We start from the raw sequence: 23,135 nt of genomic DNA, 5'->3' as shown, positions 1-23,135 counted from the left end.
TGTATTATCTCATTTAATTCCAACAACAGCAACAACAACACCAACAACAGCAGCAGCAGCAGCAGCAGCAGCAGCAGCAGCAGCAGCAGCAGAAAGCTCTCTAAGTGTTATAGACTGAACTGTATGTGTGTATCATAGTCCCATATTTGCAGATAAGACTTTTAAGTAGGTAGTTAAGTATAGAACAATAAGTCCTAATCTAATAGGACTGGGTAAGCAGAGAAAAAGATTCTGGGAGTGTGAGCACACGGTGGAGAGTCCACGTGAGCATGGACTGAGAAGGCGGCCTTCCGTAAACCAAGTAGTTTGGTTTTGCAACCTCACTGGATGCTAGTGGCTCTGACATCTTGACGGTGAACTTCCAGCCTTCATAATTCTGAAAAAACAATCTGTTATGTAGGCATTCTGGGATTCTGTTATAGGAGCCCCACTGGGCCTTACAGCAACTCAACAGTTGCTATGATACATGCTTTGGTCATGTCCACTGTCACTCTCTCTCCCTTTATTCAGAGACTCCGACTTTCTCAGCAGGATTACAGACGGTGCTGAACACAGTCCCCTTTTCTGGGGAGCTACAGGAGTTTCATGAGAAGTCGATCATACAAGCATCCCTTGACAATCTTATGGATTCAGTTTTAGACTACCTCAACAGAGCAAATATACCAATAAAGCAAGTTATTTGAGAGTGTTGGTTTCGTAGGGCATTGTGGTGATTTGAATGTGCTTGGCCCAGGGAGTGGGACTTGTAGGAGGCATGGCCTTGTTGAGGTAGGTGTGGCCTTATTAGAGGAAGTGTGTCACTGTGGGTGTGGGCTTTGAAACCTGTCTCCTAGCTTCCTGGAAGTCAGTCTTCTCCTAGTAGCTTTCAGACGAGGATGTAGAACTCTCAGCTCCTACTGCAACATCCAGCCTGCCTGGATGCTGCCACGCTTCCTGCCATGACTAAACCTCCGAACCTGTAAGCTAGCCCCAATTAAATGTTGTCCTTATAAATGTTGCTTTGGTCATGGTGTCTGTTCACAGAAGAAAAACCCCAACTAAGACAAGTACTTAAAAGTTACACTTTCACCATATTGTTTTGTATGAAGTATGTGTTTTGGCTTGAGTATCAAGTGTCCTCCATAGGCTGAACACTTGGTTCTCAGCTAGTAATGATGTTTTGGAAGGCTGTGGAAGCTTTGCTAGGTAGAGCTTTGTTGGAGGAAGTGAGCTGTGGGGTCTGGCCCTTAATGTTTATTTCAGGGTCCCAACCCATCTTACTTGGCTTCCTGCAATGTGACCAGCTGGCCCCTGCTCCAGACACTGAATTTCCCACCATGACAAGATATATCCTCTGGAATTGTAAGTATGAATGAACCCTTTCTCCATTAAATTGCTTCTAATCAGGTATTTGGTTGCAACAAGAAAGGTAATTGTTACAATATGTAGCAACTGTACAAATGTACAATATGTAACAATTGTACAATATGTAATAACAGTGTTGTGTGTAAAGTATGGAACAAACAAACAACAACGATAAAATCCAGCCACCCTCAACCAAAACAAAAACCTAAAAATAGAACTACTATCTGATCTAGCTCTATAGCCAAAGGACCCAAAGGAAATACATACTAGAGATATCTACATAGCCATGTTGACTGCAGCATGGTCCACAAGAGCCAGGTGTCTACATGCAGTAAGTCTATGTGCCTATCAAAAGACAAACAGACAGAAAGCAATACTGTGCATGCAGCACAATGGAGCATTTCATCATAAAGGAGAATGAAATCTTGTCACAGATGGGTCTGGAGCTTACTGTATTAAGAGAAATAACCCAGACACAGAAAGACAAACAACACAAACAGAGAGCAAAACAAGCCAGGACTAGTCTTGGGGGCAGAAGAGTGACAAGGAGGGAGTAAAGGAGATGTGGGGGTGAAGGGGGGCATAACCAAAGGATGTCATAAAGAAACCATAAATATGTACAAATAACATGTTTCGGTAACTATAATTAAAACTTAAGATAGATATCAGGAAACCCACACTCATGTACACGCCATGATCCCTCCTTCTCTTTCTCTCTCTCTCTCATACATACATACATACATACATACATACACACACACATACATACTCCATGATTTCTCCCTCTCTCCTCTCTGTTTCACACATGTGCACGCTTGCGTGCGCGCACACACGCACAAACACACACACACACATTCTCTCTCTTTTTCTCTCTCTCCATGACCCCTCCCTCCCCCCTTCTCTCCCACCCACCCACCCACCCACACATTCCATGCTTCCTGTCTCTGAACTGTTTCGGGATTCCACCAGCAAGAAGGCCATCAGCAGATGGTCACTCAACCATGTACTTCCAGAAGTATTGCCCAAGTCAGCCTCTTTTCTTTCAAAGCCATCCAGCCTGCATTACTAGCTGATGGGTGAAGACACCCATGACTGAGCATCTCCTCCAGCTGTGCACAGGGAACCAGGGACTGACTGACAAGGTGAGGTGGGGCCCCTGACTTTAAGAGTCAAGTGGGGAAGAGAGGCAGGAAAACTAGTGATTAGTGTTCATTCATTCATTCATTAATTCATCCTCATTCATCCACTCACTTGTTTTCATTCATTCATCTATAATTGACAGCTAATCTAAACAGTGTGTGAGGGATATGTACATATATTCTGGACCTTAAGTTGGGGCCAGCATGCAACAATTTAGCAGCCTTAAGCAAGCTGAGGCATGGCAATTATTATTCCTAATTTTTTGACATTTTACAAATTTCACACCTTCCCTGAGCCATCGCTAATCATCGAGAGTTAGAAGCTGTCAGAAATCTGGAGGCCGTGAAGACAGTGGCTGGAGATCTTGAGCCAAATTTAGACATGGGCCGAGTGAATCCTGGTGAGCTGTTTCAGGTTTCCGAGTTTCTTTTGTTTGAATGAGAAGAAAGCTTGCACATGTGGCCTGTGGATGGGTTTTACCAGAAAGGCCACCTTTCTCCCTCAGGGCTCCTCCAATTTCTGTGTGCATAGCTCTCATCAAACAGTCCAGATGGTGGGGGCTGTGTGATTAAGAATACATAATGTTCTTGCAGCGGACCCAAGTTTGGCTCCCAGAATCCAAGAACGGCAGCTCATGATTGCCTGTAACTTCAGCTCCAATGGATCTGACACCCTCTTCCAGCCTACTTTGCCCCATGTGCATAACCCTCACCCTCTCTGTACACATAATTTAAAATAAAAAATTTTTTAAAAGTCTTTTAAAAAAAGAACAATCCAGACAGATTTCTGTTTTATGCATGTCTTACCTTTCTAGGTTGAGCTCCCGGTAGGGCTGTGGGCTGGCTTTTTTGGCAAACCCATGCACTTTCACAATGCCTGGCATGAAGTGGGCTCTCTGAGGCTCTTGCTGAGCAATGTGCTATGCTTTGTGTTCATTCCCCATTTTATGGCCTGCTTTCAGAAGCTGTCGAGTCTTTGAGAGGTAGGAAATGAACTGACAGTAGTAAGCCACTCTGGGCAAGCCTCAGAAGGATATATCTGCTGTGGTTCTGAGCTGTTTTTTTTCTGCTTCCTGGGTGACCCTGTTCTCATGCTTTTCCTGTGAACCAATAATGAATTTCCCTTTCCTAAGTTGTCTCTGTCATGTATTTGCTTACAGTGACACGAAAGCAATTAATACAGAATGTTATCTTAGCTTCCACTTCCAAGCACAGTGTGCCTGCATTCTGTTTGTTGGCGTGAGGAAGGCAATGGTGCTACCACGGAAGCAGGTGCTGGCCCCAGTGATCAGACACTGGCCTGACAGACGGAAGAGGGGTCCAAGTGTTACTAGCTTTTGTGCTCTATGAGATGGAGGAAAAGCTGTGCCTGCCTCCCTGGATGATGGGAAGGTTCAAGATTTACTAGATATGTTTCAGAGAAAGCTAAGCATATTGCATATGCCAATAAATGGAAGCTTACCATCATTTAGCATCATCACCATCATGACATCATCATCACCATCATTAACATCATCAAGATCAACATCGTCACCATCAGGACCATCATCATCATCATCGTCACCATCAGGACCATCATCATCATCATCATCATCATCATCATCAATAAGATAGTTCATCTGATCATACATTCAGACATAAGCTTGAGAATGTCTTGCCTAAGTAGGTCAACTCAGTTTTAGGGGGACAGGAGGAAGTATATTTTTCGACATCTTTCTTAGCAATGTCTATCAATGAGATAAATCAAAAATTATGGAAACCCTACACCTGAATCAATACTACATTACTTCTGGGCTGGGAAGGATTGCTGATGGTTGTGCTTAACCTTAAGGCTGAGGTGAGCCTGGTATGGGGAATTCACAGCTACGGGATTTGAAGATGTTAACGCTTCGGAGTTGATTTGAGGGGGAGAAACTCAGTCCCGTAGGGGAAAATCTAAGCCTTGAGCCCTGTGGCGTTGCTTGTCTCAAGGCTCACTATCGTTCTGCCATCTTGGGTTTCATATAACACCTTCACAAGGTTAAAACCATCAATTATTTTTGATATTATGATATATGTTTCGATTACAGATAACTGCAATTTCCTAGATATATCTTGTGTGTTTGTGTCAGAGTTTGACATTGAGTTTCTTCTTTAATCATTCTGCACCTAAAGGTTTTGAAATAGGATCTCTCATGAACCTGGAGCTTGTAGGTTTGGCTAAACTGCTTGGCCAGCGAGCTCTAAGGTCCTCCTGTCTCTGCTCCCCAGTGTTGGGACTACCCATATGTGCCAATGCTGTGCTCAGATTTGTACAGGGACCCTCAATCAAATGAACCATCTCCTCAACCCACAAGTTAGGTAGTATCCATGGATTTCAAGAGATCCGTAATTTAGGAAGACTTTTTTTCCACCCTGTAAGTTGGAGGACATCTTAGAGGGGTGCTTCTGGTTAGGACTTGGGCTGGTTTTCAGATGTTTCTGCCTGTGTGGCCTGCAGGCCCACTCTCTATAACATAGCTCCCTGAACTGTCAGAAGGCCAACATGAATATTTGATGACAGCAGATACTGAACAGCTCCTGTATCTAGTTTAGGAATACCTGCAGTTCACAATTGAGACACTTCCTCATAAACAGAAAATGGGGATACAGGGAGTTTCCTACATCTCTGAGTGGTTTCATGTCAATTCAACGGTCAACTTCCAATCCCCTGGGAATTCTCCTCACCCTTGAGTAGCTGGTAGAGGAGTTATTGAATGGAGAGAGGAAGGGCGGTGGCCAACAGCAATGGGGCATTTCTGCCTGTCAGAATACAGAGAACAGATAGGTAGCGGGAAGAGCGGGGATCTAGGATCCCGCTGAGCTGGAGGGATGTGAATGAGCTCCTTGCTGTCCAAGGCTCACTGTTTGGATCATAAAACTATATAGACTTGCCTCTCCTGGAGACCTAGGTGAGACCATGGGCATCCCAGGCCATGCTGCTGCTTCTCCGGAGACCTTCACCTGTCTTTCCTTCTCCTCCCCCAAGGATTCATCCTGTGATCTTTGAAGCTCTGTTTCCTTCAGGCCTCAGGGAATGAGGCAATCATAGCCTACCCAGATGGTGCATACCTTTGGGGAAGGGATGCCAACAGGTGGCCCCATCTCTCTTGGGAGAGAGCTGCCCCTAGGCTACCTCTCACCCAGCAGTGGGGATGAGTGAGCACCACCTCAGCCGGTGGTGGGGTATTTGTATCCTCGTGTTCAATTCAGCCAACACAGCTGGTTCAGAGTAGCTTTGGCTTCTATAGAAGACAGCTTTGCTTTCAGTTTGCTTCTTTTAATCATTAACAGAACCCGCAGTACTTCCCGGCTATGACAATCCTCTTCTGGTCTTCACATGTACTATCTATCCCTTTGCCATCTCTGGACCTTGGCCCATGTTGCTCTTTCTGCTTAAACAACTCTTTTCTTTATCTAATTCCTTGGCTCTCCTAAAAGCTACCCCAGAGTCAGTATCCTCTCTTCCCTTAGCCCTTTGTGATGCCCAGTCTGGGTACACCTCTAGTGAGTACCCACCCACACTACGGTGCATGTTCCCTTTATATCACACACCACACTGGCTAGTCATGGAGAGTACTGTCTCTGCCCTCAGCCCAGATGAGCTCTGTTGGGAATGGGAGCTCATCATCTGTCTCCCTCCATTGTCTTTTGGTATCTACCATGGCAGCCACTGGATGCTCAGAGTATATTGTTGAACGGAATGGAACGGAACCTATTGTTCGCTCTATGGTAGGAAGAAATAACAATGTTGTAAATTCATATCATGGATTAAGGTCAAGAAGAGAAGCTCAGGGCCAGCTAGAGCATTCACACAGACAAAAGCCAATACAAGACAAGACAAGACAGAACTGTTCTGTTTCAATAGGGAAGACAGCTAGACTTTCTAAGAAGGTGGTGAAATGGCCAGAGAGAGGGAAGACACCAAGGTAGCCAGACAGAAGTGGCTTGTTGCTACTCCTATTGGTCTCAGGATTCCCATCTGTGATTAACACCTCCTCTTTGGGATATAACCTTGCCGGGATCCACTGGCAGTTCTGTAAGAAAATGGGATGGTACTCCGGGGTTGACAACGCATTAAACTCTTGCTGGAACTGGCTAGGAAAAGCTTCCAGAGGGTTTTACTGATTTTCCAGGCACCTCATTTTTATTATGCAATAACGGAGTTAATAAGGAGCAACATGGCTGGCCCCAAGTTGCTTAAGTTCATCAACAATGAGGTGTGTAATTTCTAGGGGTTCCTTCAGGACCATACACATCATCCTAAAGCCTTTACGTCAAAGCATAGCTTGGGAGGCCCTTTCTGTGCCTGAAGTGATCTCTAGAGTAGCTCACCTGGTCAGACCACAGGCAGGCATCAGGCTTAGGTTTCAGGCTGCTCTTGTGATCTCTCAGCAAAGCGGCCCCTCCTCCCACCTCTCTTCCTCCTCACGCAGCCAAGTCAGCTGCTCCACTAGGGTTTGACTCGCACTGACCTCTTGGGAAGCACACACACCAAGGGCTTCAAGGCCTGTCCCATTATGTGGATGACATGGCCATTAGTAACCATGGTAACCTCCCTTCCCTGGCTTTTGTGGCTCCTCAGGTCTACATCTGCACAGGTCTTGTCCAGATTTGAAGGAGTTACTGGGACGTAAAGCAGAAAGGCACCTTTACCCGGAGCCACATAAAGCAAATAGGGAGTATTTTCAAAGCCTTTCAGGCGCAAAGAAGCAACCTTGAATCTCCAATTCAATAAACTCGAAATAAAACAAAAAAGGAAAAGATACACTCCTTTCCTTCTTGGGTTTGTATGTGTGTGTCTGTGTGTGTATCTATGTGTGTGTATGTGTGTGTGTTTTCTCCAGCTGTGAACATAATACATACAAAGGGTGTGTTGGTCTAACAGTTTGAGAGGGCTCAAGTGTGAGCAGGCCTGAAGGTTGCTGTCCAAACAGGTCCAGGCAGCAGGGCATCCTGCTGAGACCAGCCTCACAAATAAGAGTACAGGACTATCAGGCCTTATTTCAAAGAACCTTGAAAAAGAATTTATCTGACACACACACACACACACACACACACACACACACACACACACACACCTGACAAGTGTGTGTGAGGTACTACATATGAAATGAGCTCCACTGAGACATTCTATTATGTGTATGTATTTCCACACGTACTGTATGTGATAATATACATATAAACACAGGTCGAGCATCCTGAATGTGAAATTCTAAGCTTCTAGTAAATGCTTCAGAATCTGAAGCTTTCCAATGCCAGCATGACGTGAGGAGGGAACTACCTCACCATGCACAAAACAATGAACGAAGTTGCAATGGAGTTACCTTTGGGGTGTATAGATAGTGTAAATATGAAACATAAATATTTTCAGATTCAGACTAGGGTCCCAGCCCCAAGATATCCCACTATATGTGCAAATATTTCAAATTCTGAAAAAAAAAATCTGAAATCTGTAGCACTCTGGTCCCTGGTGTTTTTGATAAGGAGTACTTGAACATACCATGCCAATGACATATCTGATCGATATGGATGACTTGTGTCAACATATATGGACAATCAATACATTAATTTTAAAAAAGTACATTATCTTTGTCAACATCTTGGAACCCATCATCTATATTAATACTGCCAATAAAAAAAGGAAATCTGTACTCGCCCATTCTCTGGAGTAAACAGGCAGAATTACCTGTCTAGGCTTGGCCAGGCTCCGCAGGGGTGCTGTCGGAGTCGGAGTCTGCCCGCTCCACTGTGCCTTCTGCTACCCTCTGACTCCAGCTACCCCACTTCTCTGAGATGGCGTCCTCCTCACCAACAGTCACCTCCACAAAGTCCACGATGCCTGACTCCTCGTTCTCCTCGCTGCCCTGGCCATCTCGGCTGCCCTCTGATCTGTCTGAGGTGGCCTCTGAGGGCTTGCCTGCCAAACAGTCCTTGGCTGGATCACCACCCACTTTCATCCTTGGGACCAGCTTCTCGGAGTCCTCCTCGCAGAGTGCTTTGGGGTCCTTGGCATACTGGTGAACCACCTCGCTTCCATTCTTTGGGCTCTCAGCAACTTGTTTTGCCACTTTTCTCGATAGGACATCATGGCCATGGTGGTCATCTGACAGGTGATGCCGCTGGTACTGCTCCAGCCAGCTCAACGTTCCAGTTTTTAGTAAGCATCTGTTCTCCTTGAACCAGCGCACAATCTCAGTTCGGACCAGGCCAGTCTTGGCAGCTAACTGGTCGTACTCCTGAGGAGTGGGCCACTGGGTTCTCGCAAAAGTGCTCCTGAGCAGATGAACCTGTTCTTGATTTTGTACAATTGCTGATGAAGGACTAGGCAAAGAACCAGCTAACTGGGCACCAGAGAGCTGATCAAGGCGAGATAGAGCACCATTGGGGGCTACCACATCTGAACCCTTTTTGCCAGACCCCATGGAATCTAACACGGCTTGCTCCATGCTGTCTCGAAGCTTCCGCCTCTCTGAGAACCAGGAGTCGATTTCTCTCCTGCTCAGCTTGGTCTCTACCCTCAGCCGCTCCACTTCTGCCTGTGTGGGAAAAGAGCTTTTCAGAAAGCTGTCTTCCAGGGTTTTCAACTGTCCCTGGCTTTTCTCTTTGAACTTCTGGGGGGCAAAGTCTGGGTATACATGGTAGGTACGACCGTGTCGGGTGCCGGTAATGGCCATCTGGTCTTTGGCAAGGGATTCGCTGGTGATGTGGACAATGCCCCTCTGACACCGGTAGCGATGGTCACTGAACCACTTCTTGATCTCACTCCTGGCGAGGCCTGTCACCTCAATCAGCCGGTAGACCTCAGCATCGTCAGGGAACTGGCTCTGTAAGAAGCTTGCCTTAAGGTGAGCAATCTGTAACTTGGTCTTCTTGCGGTCGCTAGCTGGGGTGAGCGGGGTATTAGCCATCTTGGGTGGAGGTTCTGGCACCTGGGCGATGTGTGGACGCTTCGGCTCAGGGGCAGCTTGAGGAGTCACCAGAGGTCTTTTCTGGCCATGGTTGGTCACTCCAGCCACGGCAAGTGTGATGGGAGAGCACGAGACAGTTGTTGACCCACTTGTCACTTGAGTCAGCACCAGGCTGGGCTGGCCAAGGATCTGGCATGGTAGGGCTGTCTGGAGGATGGGCTGTGACACCTTTGTGGGGGTCAGCTGAGCAGGAAGCACAGTGATAGTCGGGGGTACTGACTGAATCGTGCCATTAAACATCTTCTTTCGGGCCTCTTCCACCTCCTCTGGGGACCAGCTGATACCATGCTTTAAACGCTGGGTGGCAAACCAGATTCGGATGTGCTCCTCTGGGTGTTTGGAGGCCGCTGTCAGCCAGGAGAGCTCAGCCTGGGTGGGGTAAGGGAACTTGTTGAAGGAGTTGATCATGGTAGCATTTGTGTCCAGGGCAGAGTTGTATTTGGTAGTATTCAGCGGGACGGGGACCTTGGGGACAAGGTTGATATTTGGTGGCAGCTGTACGGAAGGCATGACGTGTCCCAGTGAATCTTGAAGGAGCTCCACGCTTCCAAGTCTGGACAGGATCTCAGCTGTGTCTGTCACCAGGCGGGCAGTCCCTTCCATGTGGTTTTCTGGGGCAGCCTCCTCAGGCTTCTTGGGCACTTTCTTGGCATCTGCCTTCGGCTTTCCTGTCTTCATCATGGGGGTTTTACCTACTGAGACCCCAGGGTCATGATCACTACTTCCAGGACCACTGGCAGTGATGGACACAACGTGGTTGGTGGCTTCGATGGACTGTTCTAGAACCGTCTGATTATTGCGTTTGATTAATTTCAGCTTGAAGTTGGTCTCCCCCGGATGGAACTTGGAGTTATGGTCAGACAAGGAGTCGTACTTTTTGGTTGTGAAGTTACATTCGGCACATACGTAGAGGGGGTTGAGAATCACGTTGGGGTGCTGCATGTCCACGTGCTCTGTGAACTCATTCAGATTCTGCGTGGAGTAAGGGCAGTATTTGCACTCATAACCACCCTGGAGTTTCTTGGACTGGTTCTCCCCCGTAGATTTCACCTCTACCACTTCATTTTCTTTGGACGAGTGTTCAGGTTCTGCTGGCCAACTGTCCTTTGTCACATCTGACGGTGACACGCCCGTTCCTTTGTCTTTGGCCCTGTCTGCCTCCTCCAGCACATCTTGTTCTACTACCTGTGATGTCCGAACCATGCACGGAGTCGTAGATTTCCGTTTGCTCGCCATACTGCCTGCCTGTGAGCAACGGCTTCTTTTTGGAGTGGGTATGCACAGGATGCTGAGATTCTTGGCTTTTGGCTTCACTCCCTCTCAAATGCCTTTGGCTTCCCTCGGATCCGTTTGAGTGTTTCAGAAGGATTTCAGCACAGAAAATTGTAACTGTAGCAATCTCTGAGCAAACCAGGCAGCTTCATATCTGCAGGACAAGAACAGAGCCAGACTCAGCGACTCTTCGCAATGCAAAAAAAAACCCCAGCTTTTTGTTCCCATGACCCACCCTAAGTGGCACCAAATCAAACACACATGTAAGCACCGACAGCGGCGTGGCAGTGGGTTGGCAACATGAAAGGCAATGCTCTCTTCTTTTCTCTGGGAAGAAAGTGGAACCAGGCAAGCAAACAAGGTTGGGGTCTCCATGTTCAGAGACACAAAGTTACAGACAGAGAACAAAGATCCTAGGATCTTCAGAAGTGTAGGGTAGGGTGCACAGAACAAGCAAGGTGTTGCAAGTTGCTTTTTATTTGTGGCACATCAGAAGCAAGACTCCTAAGTGGGGCCTGCAAATGGGTTTCCATGACATTAGAACGTGGTAAGAGAGCCTGGTGTGGAGACACGTGCCTATAAGCCACATACTTAGATGGCTGAGGCATTAAGATCATGGGTGTCATTTCAAGGCTAGGCTGGGTTAAATAGTCAGATTCTGTCCCGAAACACAACAACCAAAAAAAAAAAAAAAAACCATACAAAAAAACAGTAAAAAAAAAAAAGATACGGACACATTGTTTCTTATCATAAAAACACAAATATAGAAAATGTAGGGTCCTGCAAAGGAGAATAATGTAAACCACCAATCCAAGTGCAGTGCTTTTCTTGTTTCTTTCAAATAATATTCCATTTCCACTCAAAGTGGGTACCTACCCCATTTCCACTTAAAGGAGACACCTACCCCATTTCCACTTAAAAGCAATGCTCTCTTCTTATCTTATAGGGACGTGACACTGTTTTGTATTTTTGTGACAGGGTCTCTCATATAATCCAGTGTGGCTTTGCACTCCCCACCACAGCCTAGGATGGCTGTGAAGTCATGCTTGTCTTGCCACAGTCTCCTGAGTGCTGGGATTGCAGGCCTGTGCTCTCACAGTTGGCTCAGTTTGGCCTGTCATAAACTGCCTCTGGACACAGGCCTGGAAATGGTTCTCTTGACTCACGTGACTGCATTTTTTTTGCCTCAGATGGCCTTTCCTCTGGCAGTGCCTGAGAGGCTCTGACTCCCAACTCAGCTTACACGAAGCACTACACTGAAGGGCCTTGACAATTAGATAAGGAAAAGTGTTCGAGACACCTCTGTGATTTAGAGAAAAGGTTTCTTTTATTCCTAGGTGTGTGCTTGTGTGTGGATGTGTGTATGGATACCCTCAGGAGTCAGAAGAGGGCATGTGTTCTCCTGGAGCTGAAGTTGCAGGCAGTTGAGAGCCACCTACTGTGGGTGCTGGGAACCAAACTCTGGTCCTGTAGAATGCTCTTAATTGCTGAGCCATCTTGCTAGCCCCTATGTTTTAAAAACACAAAACAAGCCCCCTACTGTGTGTGTGTGTGTGTGTGTAGGTGTGTAACTGCTATTGCATGTGTGCAGCAATCAGAGAACAAACTCTGGAAGTTAACCCTTGGCTTCTACTTGGTGGAGGCAAGATCTCTTTTTGCTCACTGGTCCGTGTGACAGGCTAGCTCATTGAGATTTCTGGGGATTTGGCTGTCTGTCTTCTACCTCACCGTAGGAGTACTGAGATGGTAGACATGTACTACCACGTGTGGCCTTATGTGGGTTCTGGGGATCTGAACACAGCAAGTGCTTTACCTACTGATCCATCTCCCTTACTACTCTCATGTGTTTGATTGCTGGCGAAGCTGTGTTGTTTTCAAAGGCTTCCTGGCCGTTTATCTTGTCTCTTTTGTGAATGGTCTTTTTGTGTCACTCCCTTACTGTGGTGCTCAGTGGTTTTATTACTAATTTATACAAGTGCTTTAATACACCTGCTGCAAAATTTAAAAGTCTGCCTTTCAGCTGGTAAGAGAGTATTTTTAACATATGGAAATCTTAAGTTTTAATTTATCATTTTTTTCCTTTTATGGCTTCTTTCATTACTTCACATCTGTAAATCCTGTTGTTTTTTGTTTTTTAAATGAGGTATATTAATCCATATTTTCTCTTTTCACATGTAGACCACTTAATTATACCATAGTGACACCTAATAAGGAATCTATGGTTTTTTTTTTTTTTAGAGCTTTTTGGCTTAATTTTGTTCATTTCTTTGCTTTTGATTTTTTAGGATCAGACCTTGCTATTAAGTCCTGGCTGGCTGCTTGCTAGCTCAGGCCTACCTCAAACTCCCAGCTTCCTAAGTGCTGGCATTACAGGTGTCCTGATACCAAGTCCTGCTAACTGAATGGTTTTTGTTTTACATTTGAGTCACCAGTACTGAATTTATCTTGAGTTAAGTATAACGCTCTCAAGTTAAGGTCAACCGTTTTTCCTTGAGTAGTTCCTGGTTATCTCTGCAATGTGTGCTATGTAGGCTGTAAGAAACACTTTCGCCACACGCTACATTTTATATTTACTTCAGCTTGCATCTAGGTGCCCAGTCTGTACATCTAGGCTAGCTTCTGGCGCTTACTGTTAATTTATTTTTTAAATATTTGGAGTACATGTTAGTATCGTGGCGGGTCCTCCTTGCTCCCCCACCCCCACCCCCTGGAGCCCTTCCTTAGTTATTTTGAATATTCTCATGAATCAGAATCAAGTGCAAAATACAAACCTATTCGAATTTTGATTGGAACTGCATCAAACAAACATTAGTTTGGTCACAGGAACAATTTGCTTATTAAGGGTGTGGTCACGGGAACTCTAGGGAACTGCTGGGCTGGACCACTCACTGTTGGCCTTTCAATGCCATTTATTTTTGACTACTTTTATTGTCATTTTGTATTTAGAATGGAGACAAGGGTGTTTGGGGACAAGGATATCTCACATCTAGAGAACTGAAGGGAAGAGATGACTTACTGGCTTTTGAGTCCCACCTAGGACAGGACTCAAGGGCAGAAGTGAGGAACCTATGTATCAGGCAACTCTGTGAGATGCTAGGGCTTAGGGGTCAAACTGCACAGGACTCAGGAAAGGGCCAGTGTCCCCTGGTGAGCCCAAGAGCTTGATCTCCCTGTCACTGGGACACTGGTGTTTTCTGGATGGAGCACTCTATCTCTCAGGAGTGGCAGCAAGGAGACGCCATGGGAGAAGCAGAGCAGATGGTGACCATGCCCCTCTGTTGGCTATACTTGCATTAGACTCCGAGAAGCTGATTTTGGTAAGAAACACTGACGCCTTACTCAGGTAACCAAAGCCGGATGAATGCTGGACACCTCTGCCTTGGTTCTGTGTCTGTCTATCTTTATCTTGATTCAGAGTTTCACTTAACTCAGCCCAGACACGCTCATCATGAAGACACGTGTCCCTGTCTGAGCTGTCTCAGCTTCCTTTAAGGTCTAAGGCACGAAGAGTCATTGTCTTAAAGCTGCAGTTGCTGTGGATTCCGGTAATGGCAAACCTTACAAGACGGGCCACCCTAAGGTGAGATCTATGATGGAGAGGCTGCATAGATTACCCTGAAGGGATTCTGACCACAACAGTGATTGAGAGATGGATTTGTTATATCACCCTTTAGACAGTGATGTGTGGGACCATACTTTGACCAGGGCTACTTAACTACACGCCCTTTCCCTCAGTTCTCTCTCTCTTTTAAACCCAAAGCTCACATCAGTTTTTGAAGATGAACCTGTGATCACTAGACTCCTTTAATTTTGCTCTTCCCAACACACTGATTAAAATTTCTCATCTGGTAGTGGTGGCACATGCCCTTAATCCTAGCACACAGGAGGCAGAGGCAAATGGATCTCTGTTTGAGGCCAGCCTGGTCTACAGAGTAAATTCCAGGATAACCATGGCTACACAGAGAAACTCTATTCAGAAAAACAAAACAAAACAAAATAAAATAAAATAAAATAAAATAAAATAAAATAAAATAATAAAATGAAATGAAATAAAATGATAAAAGTGATTTCTGCTTTCCTCCATCTCTCATGTCTTTAACTGGCATATTGCAATGGGCTGCAAGGCTAGCTTCTTGGGGCTGCCAGAGGTGCAGCTGAAGCCTTTAGTTGTGCGCTGACACCGGTTTCTTCTAGCCCCCAAACTTCCCTTTGAATTTTATCCCCTCAAACATGTGCTCCCCACATGAGCATTCAAGTCCGTCAATGGCTCTACCATTGCCTACTTGGGTCTCGAATCCACATGGCCAATTCACCAGCAGTCCTGTCCACTCTACTGTTCAGAGGCACCTTGTTTTTTTCTTTTTAGCTCTGAGAGAAGTCACCATTATCTCTAGCCTGGATTTGTACCACAGCCACCCACAAATCCCCTGCTGCATCTCCAGAGCAACAGAGGGACGTGTTAAGATCAGAGCTGGTTCTGGGTGCTTTTTGCAGCTTCTCTGGTTTCACACTGCAGTGAACGCCACTCTTTTGTAACAGCCTGCAAGCTTGGGCATATCGTGACCCATGACCTCTCTGCTTTGCTGACACACTCCAGCTGTTCGAGCAGGAGCATCACTTCTGCTACGGGGCCTCTTGTCAGAACAGTGCACCCCACCCCACCCCTGCCTCGCCCCACCAAGAAGGCATTCCTGACTCTCATTTCTTTGTAAGTGAACTTCTCCCCAATACTGTTTCTTCACTTTCTTTGCTTTCTCCAAAGCGCTTTCCAATAAATAACCTTAAATTGATCTATTTTGGGGTTAAGAGCATAGCTACTCTCTTGTTTAATGTCTGTCCGTTGCTCTGGATCTGTGCTTTTCAGTATGGGAGCCTGCAAGGGGTGAAGACATTCTTAAGACTACACTGAGGCTCTCTGTGGCAGGAGAGTCAGATAAGGAGAGAGTCATCAAGACTGACGTGAGAGAAACCAGTTGTCAGAGGACTGCAAACCTCTCCCTGTCAGGGCTACCTATAAAGGAGAGGGCATGTGCAGGAGAAGTACAGGATACAGAAATGCAGGAGAGGGAGGGTGCTACGTGGGTGACCCACAAAGGCTCGATACTTGGGGTGGGAATTGAACACTATCTTGAGCTGGTAACTGTCTCCAGCTCTCTGGCCCTGCTTCTGGGCTCAGCTGTGCTTTCTGTGTCTTAACAAACTGTCTCTGTCTCTATTACCCACGTGCATATGCCCCTAGTCTTTGCTCGGACACATAAGTTCCTACTCGAAGCCATGCTTCTTACACCTCTCTTTGGCTATCAGACTACTGAGAAATGTCTCTAAGGACATGTCTAAAAACCCCAAGGAATTGCAATTTTCTTTCTTTTTCTTTTTTTCCTTTTCTTTTCATTTTGTGTTTTTTGAGACAGGCTTTCTCTGTGTAGTCCTGATTGCCCTGGAACTCACTCTGTAGACCAGAGTACCTCAAACTCAGAGATCCTCTTGCCCTTGTCCCCTAAATGCTGGGATTAAAGGCTTGGGATTTTGTTATAGTAACACATAAGGGAAGGGAATGGCTGAAGCCTTTGTGTCAGTCAGAGGCCAGGCATGACTCCTAGAAAGAGCTATCACACACTGCTGACAGCTTGCAGGATACACACGAAGGCAGGAGCCAGATGTGCAGGCGGGCCCACACCTTCAGCAGGACTGATTAGCTGTGCATACCTCATTCCCCTTATTTAAACTTGGACCTCTGGGCTGGAGAGATGGCTCATGTTAAGAGCATGGGTTGTGATTCCAAAGGACCAGGGCTCAATTCCCAGCACCCACATGGCAGCTTACAACTGTAAGCTTACAACTGTAAGGGGATACATGTAGGCAAAGCATTAATGCACCTAAAATAAAAACAAATAAATTACTTTAAAAACAACCTTGGACCTCCTATTAGTGCTCTGAAGGTGAACTTGGGCACAATAGACTTCTGCTCACTTTGTTTTTCTACTTATTCTTCTCAGGGTGGTTGTCTGCAATACATCTCCTTCCCCTGCTTCTCACTGCTGTCTGTTGAGGGCACGTAACCACCTAGGCTTTGGCCTTAATGATCTGGTAACAGCATGGGAAGAATGGAAAAGGTTTTTGTGGGGACTACAGTGAGATACTCAAAAAGAGTGGCAAGGTATCATAAAAGCTCTCAGGAACGTTCAGCAGTGTGTGTACGGGTGCACATGTGTCTGCACGCATGTAGTGGGTGGGTTGCTGGGCTATAGAAGTGTGAGAATACCGGAAGGGGAAGCCTCCAACATTCTGCAGGGCACTGTTGACACAGGAGGATGTGGCTCACCCACTGGCCAAGGGGCGGGGAGCATCTGAGTTTTTATTTTCCAAAAAGAGGGAGTGAACAGAGATTTCATTTATGTAGAACAGAGACATCAGTCAGAGGTGAGTGAGGGAGAGAAAGGACTTTTTTTTTTTTCCTACTGAAAGTACCAGAATGATTCTAATCTGCTAAGTGAGTCTGAGAGAGAAGACAAATTGTAATGAAATAGGCATTCCACATCTCTGGGTTCTGAGACTGGTTCAAAACATGCACTAGCTTCCAAAAATATTCTCAGCAAGCATGCACGAAAGCCAGAGTAGATTAAAAGGGAGGAAAAAGATAGAAACTAGAGAGGGCTCCTGATATGTGGGGCCTCTGGGGAATCCATCTCTTGGGTCTCACTGGAAGGGGTGGGAGAACACTGCCCTGGGAAGCATCATCCTGGCGCAGCAGGGTCTGGGGGTGTGTAGAGCCAAGCACTTGGGGGGTATCTGTCTGAGCTTGTGAGCCATGGTCCAGGTTGTCACCATGCAGCCTGGTACTCAACTGGCACAGAAGCTAAGTGTTCTGAGAAGAGCCTAAGATATACTGGTCAAAGCTGGCAAGAGCAGAAATAAATCAGAGGCTGGAGGATAGACCTGATGGCTCAGAAGTTAAAAGGGTTTCCTGCTGTTTCAGAGGACCCAGGTTCAGTTTCCAGCATCCTCACAGTGGCCCACAGACACCGGTAAACTCCAGTTCTAGGGAATCCAATATCCTTTCTTTCCTGTGGGCTCCAGACATGCGTGCTGTGTATAGACACGTGCACACAGGCCTGCATGCACGCACAAAAAGAAAAATAAATCTTATAAAAATTAGACGTGAGTAAATGAATGGATAAAATACACACTGAGATACAGAGAACTACCTGGAATGGGTTATGGGTACCCCGATAGAACAGCTGTGAGTTGTGGTCTTGGTGTCTCTAAGGGCCTGAACTGGGAACGAACATACCCCCCAACACACCGATATTGCTTTACTCAAAAAACCAACCAACCAACCAACAAAAGAGTGAACTGTCCTTGCCTCTGGGTGTGTGTTGCGGGAGGGGAGGAGAAAGTCAGTGAATTTCATTAGAGTTATTTACAGGGTTAACTACCCTTCATAGAAGGGCACCACCCCTCTGGGGTAGGCCTACCATAATAACTCAACACTAATCACCTTTATCCAGAGTTTCTCCACACTCTGAGTAGCAGGCTATTAGAACCTCAACATGTGAGTCTAGGCGATTGAGCACAGTTTGCCCCGTTGGAGCCAGGCCCTGCCATCTGGAAGTCTTTCGCTGGTATAGAAGTGACTTGTGAATGCTGGGGGGCAGACTGATCAGGCACCTATCAGAGTCAGGCATGGCTTCAGGTACTGAGGTTCTCTGTGAGCAGTGAGCTGAGGTCACCATATGGAAGAAGGAAGCAGGAAGGGGTGAGTACAGGATCGGGGTACTTCTGGCTTGAAGCTGACAGGGCCCTCCCTCCATGAGAAGATGACAGCGGAGCACATGGGCATTGTAAAGACAAGTGAAGAAGGAAGTTTTGAATCATGAAGCCTGTTTCTATTTCATTTTGTGAGGCAGGTGACCTGCTGATGCAAAGTTTCCAAACCTTCTGGGTGAACTTTTATAATGACTCTGCAAAGTAGTTATGACTAATTCCAACTGCCCATGGAAGTGCTAAGACCAGGGAGTGCGCAAGTCTTGACCGAGAGCATACAGGCACTTATTGGCAGAGCTGGGATTTGAACAGATGCTATCCAGCCCCATGGCTCTTGGCACCATACCACATAGCTTCCCCTTGTCAGCAGGGATTCGAAGGTGGGAGGATGCCTTTTCCGGATGCAGGAAAGGAAAATGACAGCTCCTCTGAACTGAGGACCATAATCCTTCTGAAAAAGTAAAGGTGCCTCGGAGGCTTGGCAAAGCTAAGCCATGAGAGAAGATGCAGGTTTGGGGGCTGGACAACGACACTAAAGAGCTAACGGTTGAGTCTTCAGGCAATGGAGGGTGTCCAGAGACAACTTTAGGGGCAGGGGAAGCAGAAAGAGAGGCATAATCATGGAAGGTACGGCCTCCAAACCCAGCAAGTGAACCATCATCAGTCATCATAACAAAGCCAAAACAAACAGCCAGGATCCAGGTGGCTGTGAGACATTTTTCTCCACAGCTCCCATGCTTCTTTGGGTAGTTGCCGAGAGTTTTTCATCTAGAACTTTCTTCCATTCAGGGTTGCTTTCCGACGCAGGCGCCACTAGATTCTTCCATGCACATTTCCCCAGCAAAGGAGAGTAGATATTCATTATGGGATTAGTTTTTGCCAAAGACAGAGTTTCATTTCTCCAAGACTTTAAGTGGGCTCTGAGGCTCAGGGAGATTAAGGAGTATGGTCAACGTCACAGAGCAGTAGCACCGGGATATAAACTTTATCTACAAATTGTGTGGGGAATCTTTCAAAAGGCAGATATGCTCAGTAAACGTGGAACAGATCCTGCAGTTCTGGATTTACTACTGTTTTCCTGGAAACACTGCTGCTGTTGAGGTAAATGTCACCCTGAGTAGTGAGGCTCTCAGAGACCCTCTAGGGTGGCACACTCCCACTGTCTTCTGGCTCTTTCTCCTGTCTATTCGCATGTCCTGAGTCACAGTGGTGTCATTTCCTGACTCTTCTCTATTTGTGACCTGAAGTTCCTAAGGAAGGAAAAGCAAAAGCCCCAGAGTAGCCCTGGAGACTCTGCTCTCTGTGGCTGACATGAAGCCTGGACGTCAGCTCGAGGGGTCATGTCCAGGTAGTGGAGGGAGTGAGATATCCCTGCTGCAGGGTCCTTTATGCAGGCTTCCAGTATGGGAGACTCAGGCAGAGGCTAGAGGGTCTGCAAAAGCCCAGTCTGGGGTGTGGATGCTCAGAGGCCAGGGAGAGCTGGAGGAAATCACCCCTGGGGCCTTCATGGGAGACATCTCTCATTTTCAGGGACTTGCACTGAGGCTGTCAAAGGAAATAACAGGGCTGTCTGGGAGCTTTGACAGGGAGCCTCTCCCGAAGACATCAACATCTAGAAGTGTGCTTTTTAGCTCCGCTGGGTTTTCTGATAGAGCTCTTAGCAGTTTGGACTACAGTTCATCAAGGGTAGATCATTCCTGAGGGAAGAGACATTGCTCCTTTGTGTTTTTAAGGTCACAATACTATCACCCATCCCAAGGTTTTCTGACCAGTAGGTGTCTTGGGGGAAACCATGCTGGCATGGGAGTGCTCGGAATTCGATGCAGACATTCATGGTCCTGGGTTTGTCTCTAAGTTCCAGTTTCCCACCCATTCATCGTTCTCGGTCTTTACCACCATTTCTCTCATCCATGTGATAGGAATTGCTTCGAATGGGCCAATAGTGACCCTGAGTTCATCCCTTAATTTTCTGACTTCTTTCCAGTCTATCTTAAGTCTACACTTGAATTTTATGGGTAGGTCAGGAAATCATCTGTTGCACCATCACACCATACCTGGAGGCAGGGGTTGAAAAACTGCCAGTTCTTGAGACTCAGTCCAAACTCATCAACCGGGAACATTTGGGAGCATGGCCTAGGGACTTTCATTCCTAAGTAGTGGTTACGTTGAAGGCCAAGACAATGGGCATCTCTTGGCATCTGCTGGTTGGATAGAAGCCAACTCTGTCCTGTGAAAAAGTGATGTTCTTTGATGCAGTGGAGCCTAGAAGCAGCCCAAGCTCCCTGAGATGACACTAGGGTGGAATATGGTACTCTTGAGGGGGATGATGGGCAACTGAGAGGAGGATGTGGAGACAGGGAAAGCAAGGCATAATGACCTCACCAAAGAGTAGATGACAGAATGCCGGGCATGATGGCAGGCTGGCACATCAGGGCTGCAGGAAGGCCCGCTGGAATTGAGTTGGTTTGGTTGAGTTGGGCTCCTAAAGCTCATCTTAAAGCAACAACCTGAGACTGTGGAGATGGGTTGGCCAGCACAGTGCTTGCTGTGGAGCATGGAGATCAGCTGGGATCCCCTGTACCCACGTAACCAAGTATGGCTGTACTCCCAGCTCCGGAGAGACAGAGACAAGCAGGTCTCTGAGGTTCACTAGCCAGCCAATTGATGAGTTCTAGATTCTCTAGAAATCAGGTGGAGTTTGATCAAGAACGATACCCAACATTGATCCTTGACCACTACATGGACACACACACACACACACACACACACACACACACACACACTGCTGATTCATTCTTCTCTGTCTCATGTTATTATCAAGAGTGCGGTATGTCAGAGTCTGCTTCAGACACTCAGAAGTGTGATGCAAGAGTCCTGCCTACAGGCTCTACTGCACAGAGGAGGGAAACGTCACGGGCTTGCATCAGAATGCTGGGTACTTGAGACGTTCTGCATGCAGCTGGCTTCGATACCAATGAAGCAAACACAGTCTGTTATGTCTGTTGAAAGGAAGGACGAGGCGAGGTTAACTCGAACCCCTAGGGAGAGGTCTAGGTGGCTTTGGACTCCACATTCAAAGGAAACCGTCCTGTTGTGTGTCTGCCACTGTTCTGCACTGAACACCTTTACCCTCCCATTTTCTCTGAGCAATAATCTTATTTTAAAAAGAAAGAGAGAAACAACACAACGGTGACGTCATACTTTGAAGCAGCTAATTCCTGATCATTTTCTCCCCCAAGGCAAAGCATTCTGTGTAGGAAGCATCCTAGCAGTTACCGTTGTGTCCAAGACACCTCCACCCCCAGGGCCAGGAGAAGAGTGATGTGGTGATGTGTTTCTAAAGCAGGTGCAAAAAAAAAAAAAAAAACCTTCCCTGAGAATGAAAGGAGAGGGAATCAATTCTAGTTGCATGTGCCACATACATAAATAAATAAGGCACGATCAAATGTTTAAGACGGGCCTGCTCTGATTTACAGCCCATCAAATCCTGCTATCAAAACATTTAGAGAGGCCGAGACGCTCCTGGGATTTGTTATATTGACAATCCCGGTGTAACCTTTTCATTTCCCTCCTTGCGGGGGATCGGCACACACTCCATCTTCCCGGAGCCGGAGAGCAGTGTGCTCTGTCTGCTCCCCAGGCACGTGTCAGGGTGAGACAGGGCTGTCAGATTCTGTCTGTCAGATCCCTCCCTCTCTCCCACCCCAGCCCCCTCCAGCGGATCCTCTGCATTCCCGAACCCACAGCTTTCTCCCAGAGCCTTTCATCAACTCCTTCATCTCACAGACTCAGGATCAAGGCTGAGGGTTTACACTTACTCTTAGATTGAATGTGCTCCACAGAGCCATTCACTCAATAGCAACATTCATGCAAAAAACTACACAGATTTGAACTCCATCCACAAGCTGTGTTCTCATCTCATACTGTTTTGTCAAGGACCCAGAGGGGTGGAAGCTGAAAACGGCCCCCAAAGACATCTGGGTTCTAAGCTCTGGAACTTAACCTGTATGGAAAAGAGGCCTTGACAATGTGACTAAGGTTCTTGAGACGGGTGGGCTGTTCTGGACTATCTAGGTGGGTCCTATATATGGGCACAAATGTCCTTCTGAGAAGGACAGAGGGAGGTACAATATCCATAAGTGTGGAGGAGGGGGGTAAGAAAGAGGAGAGAAAGGAGAATTGACCATGGGAGCAAATTACATTTTGGGAACACAATTTCCTCCCGTGGTTTGAAACTGGTCTTGCAAGCTTAGAAATACAAGGGGGTCACTAATAGATGGAAGAGGCAGGAAGGACTCCCTCCTGGCCCTCAGAAGCCTCACCTTGATGTGAGTCTAGGATATCTGACCCTCAACTTCCCCACTCCCAGAAGTGTTTTTGAGCCACCACACTTAAGAGGCTGTTCTGTGTCCACAGAAATGAACACAAGAGTATGCTGAACCCGAGGCTTGTCCAATAGCCTGTGATGCTTTTGCAGTCTTGCCCACCTGAAGAAGCTCCTTCTCCAGCATCTTGGTAGAGCAGAGCAGAGCAGAGCAGAGCAGAGCAGAGCAGAGCAGAGCAGAGCAGAGCAGAGCAGAGCAGAGCAGAGCAGAGCAGAGCAGAGCAGAGCAGAGCAGAGCAGAGC

The 23,135-nt window shown here is 46.7% G+C and overlaps 1 protein-coding gene across 1 annotated transcript in view; it reads right to left on the bottom strand.

Moving 5' to 3' along the window:
- Zhx2 (zinc fingers and homeoboxes 2) overlaps positions 1-23,135 on the bottom strand; it is a 146,867-nt gene that overhangs the window by 7,143 nt on the left and 116,589 nt on the right. Inside the window, exon 3 of the mRNA XM_028753860.1 lies at positions 8,191-10,898. Within this exon, the coding sequence (XP_028609693.1) occupies positions 8,195-10,708 (2,514 nt within the window). The 5' untranslated portion in view covers positions 10,709-10,898 and the 3' untranslated portion in view covers positions 8,191-8,194. The remainder of the gene's footprint in view (positions 1-8,190; positions 10,899-23,135) is intronic.

The sequence above is a fragment of the Grammomys surdaster genome, unplaced genomic scaffold (genome assembly GCF_004785775.1).
Source record: "Grammomys surdaster isolate TR1022 unplaced genomic scaffold, NIH_TR_1.0 125974, whole genome shotgun sequence".
NCBI classification, from domain to species: Eukaryota; Metazoa; Chordata; class Mammalia; order Rodentia; family Muridae; genus Grammomys; species Grammomys surdaster.
Note: the sequence above shows the minus strand (reverse complement) of the source record. Positions and strands in the feature narration are given on the sequence as shown.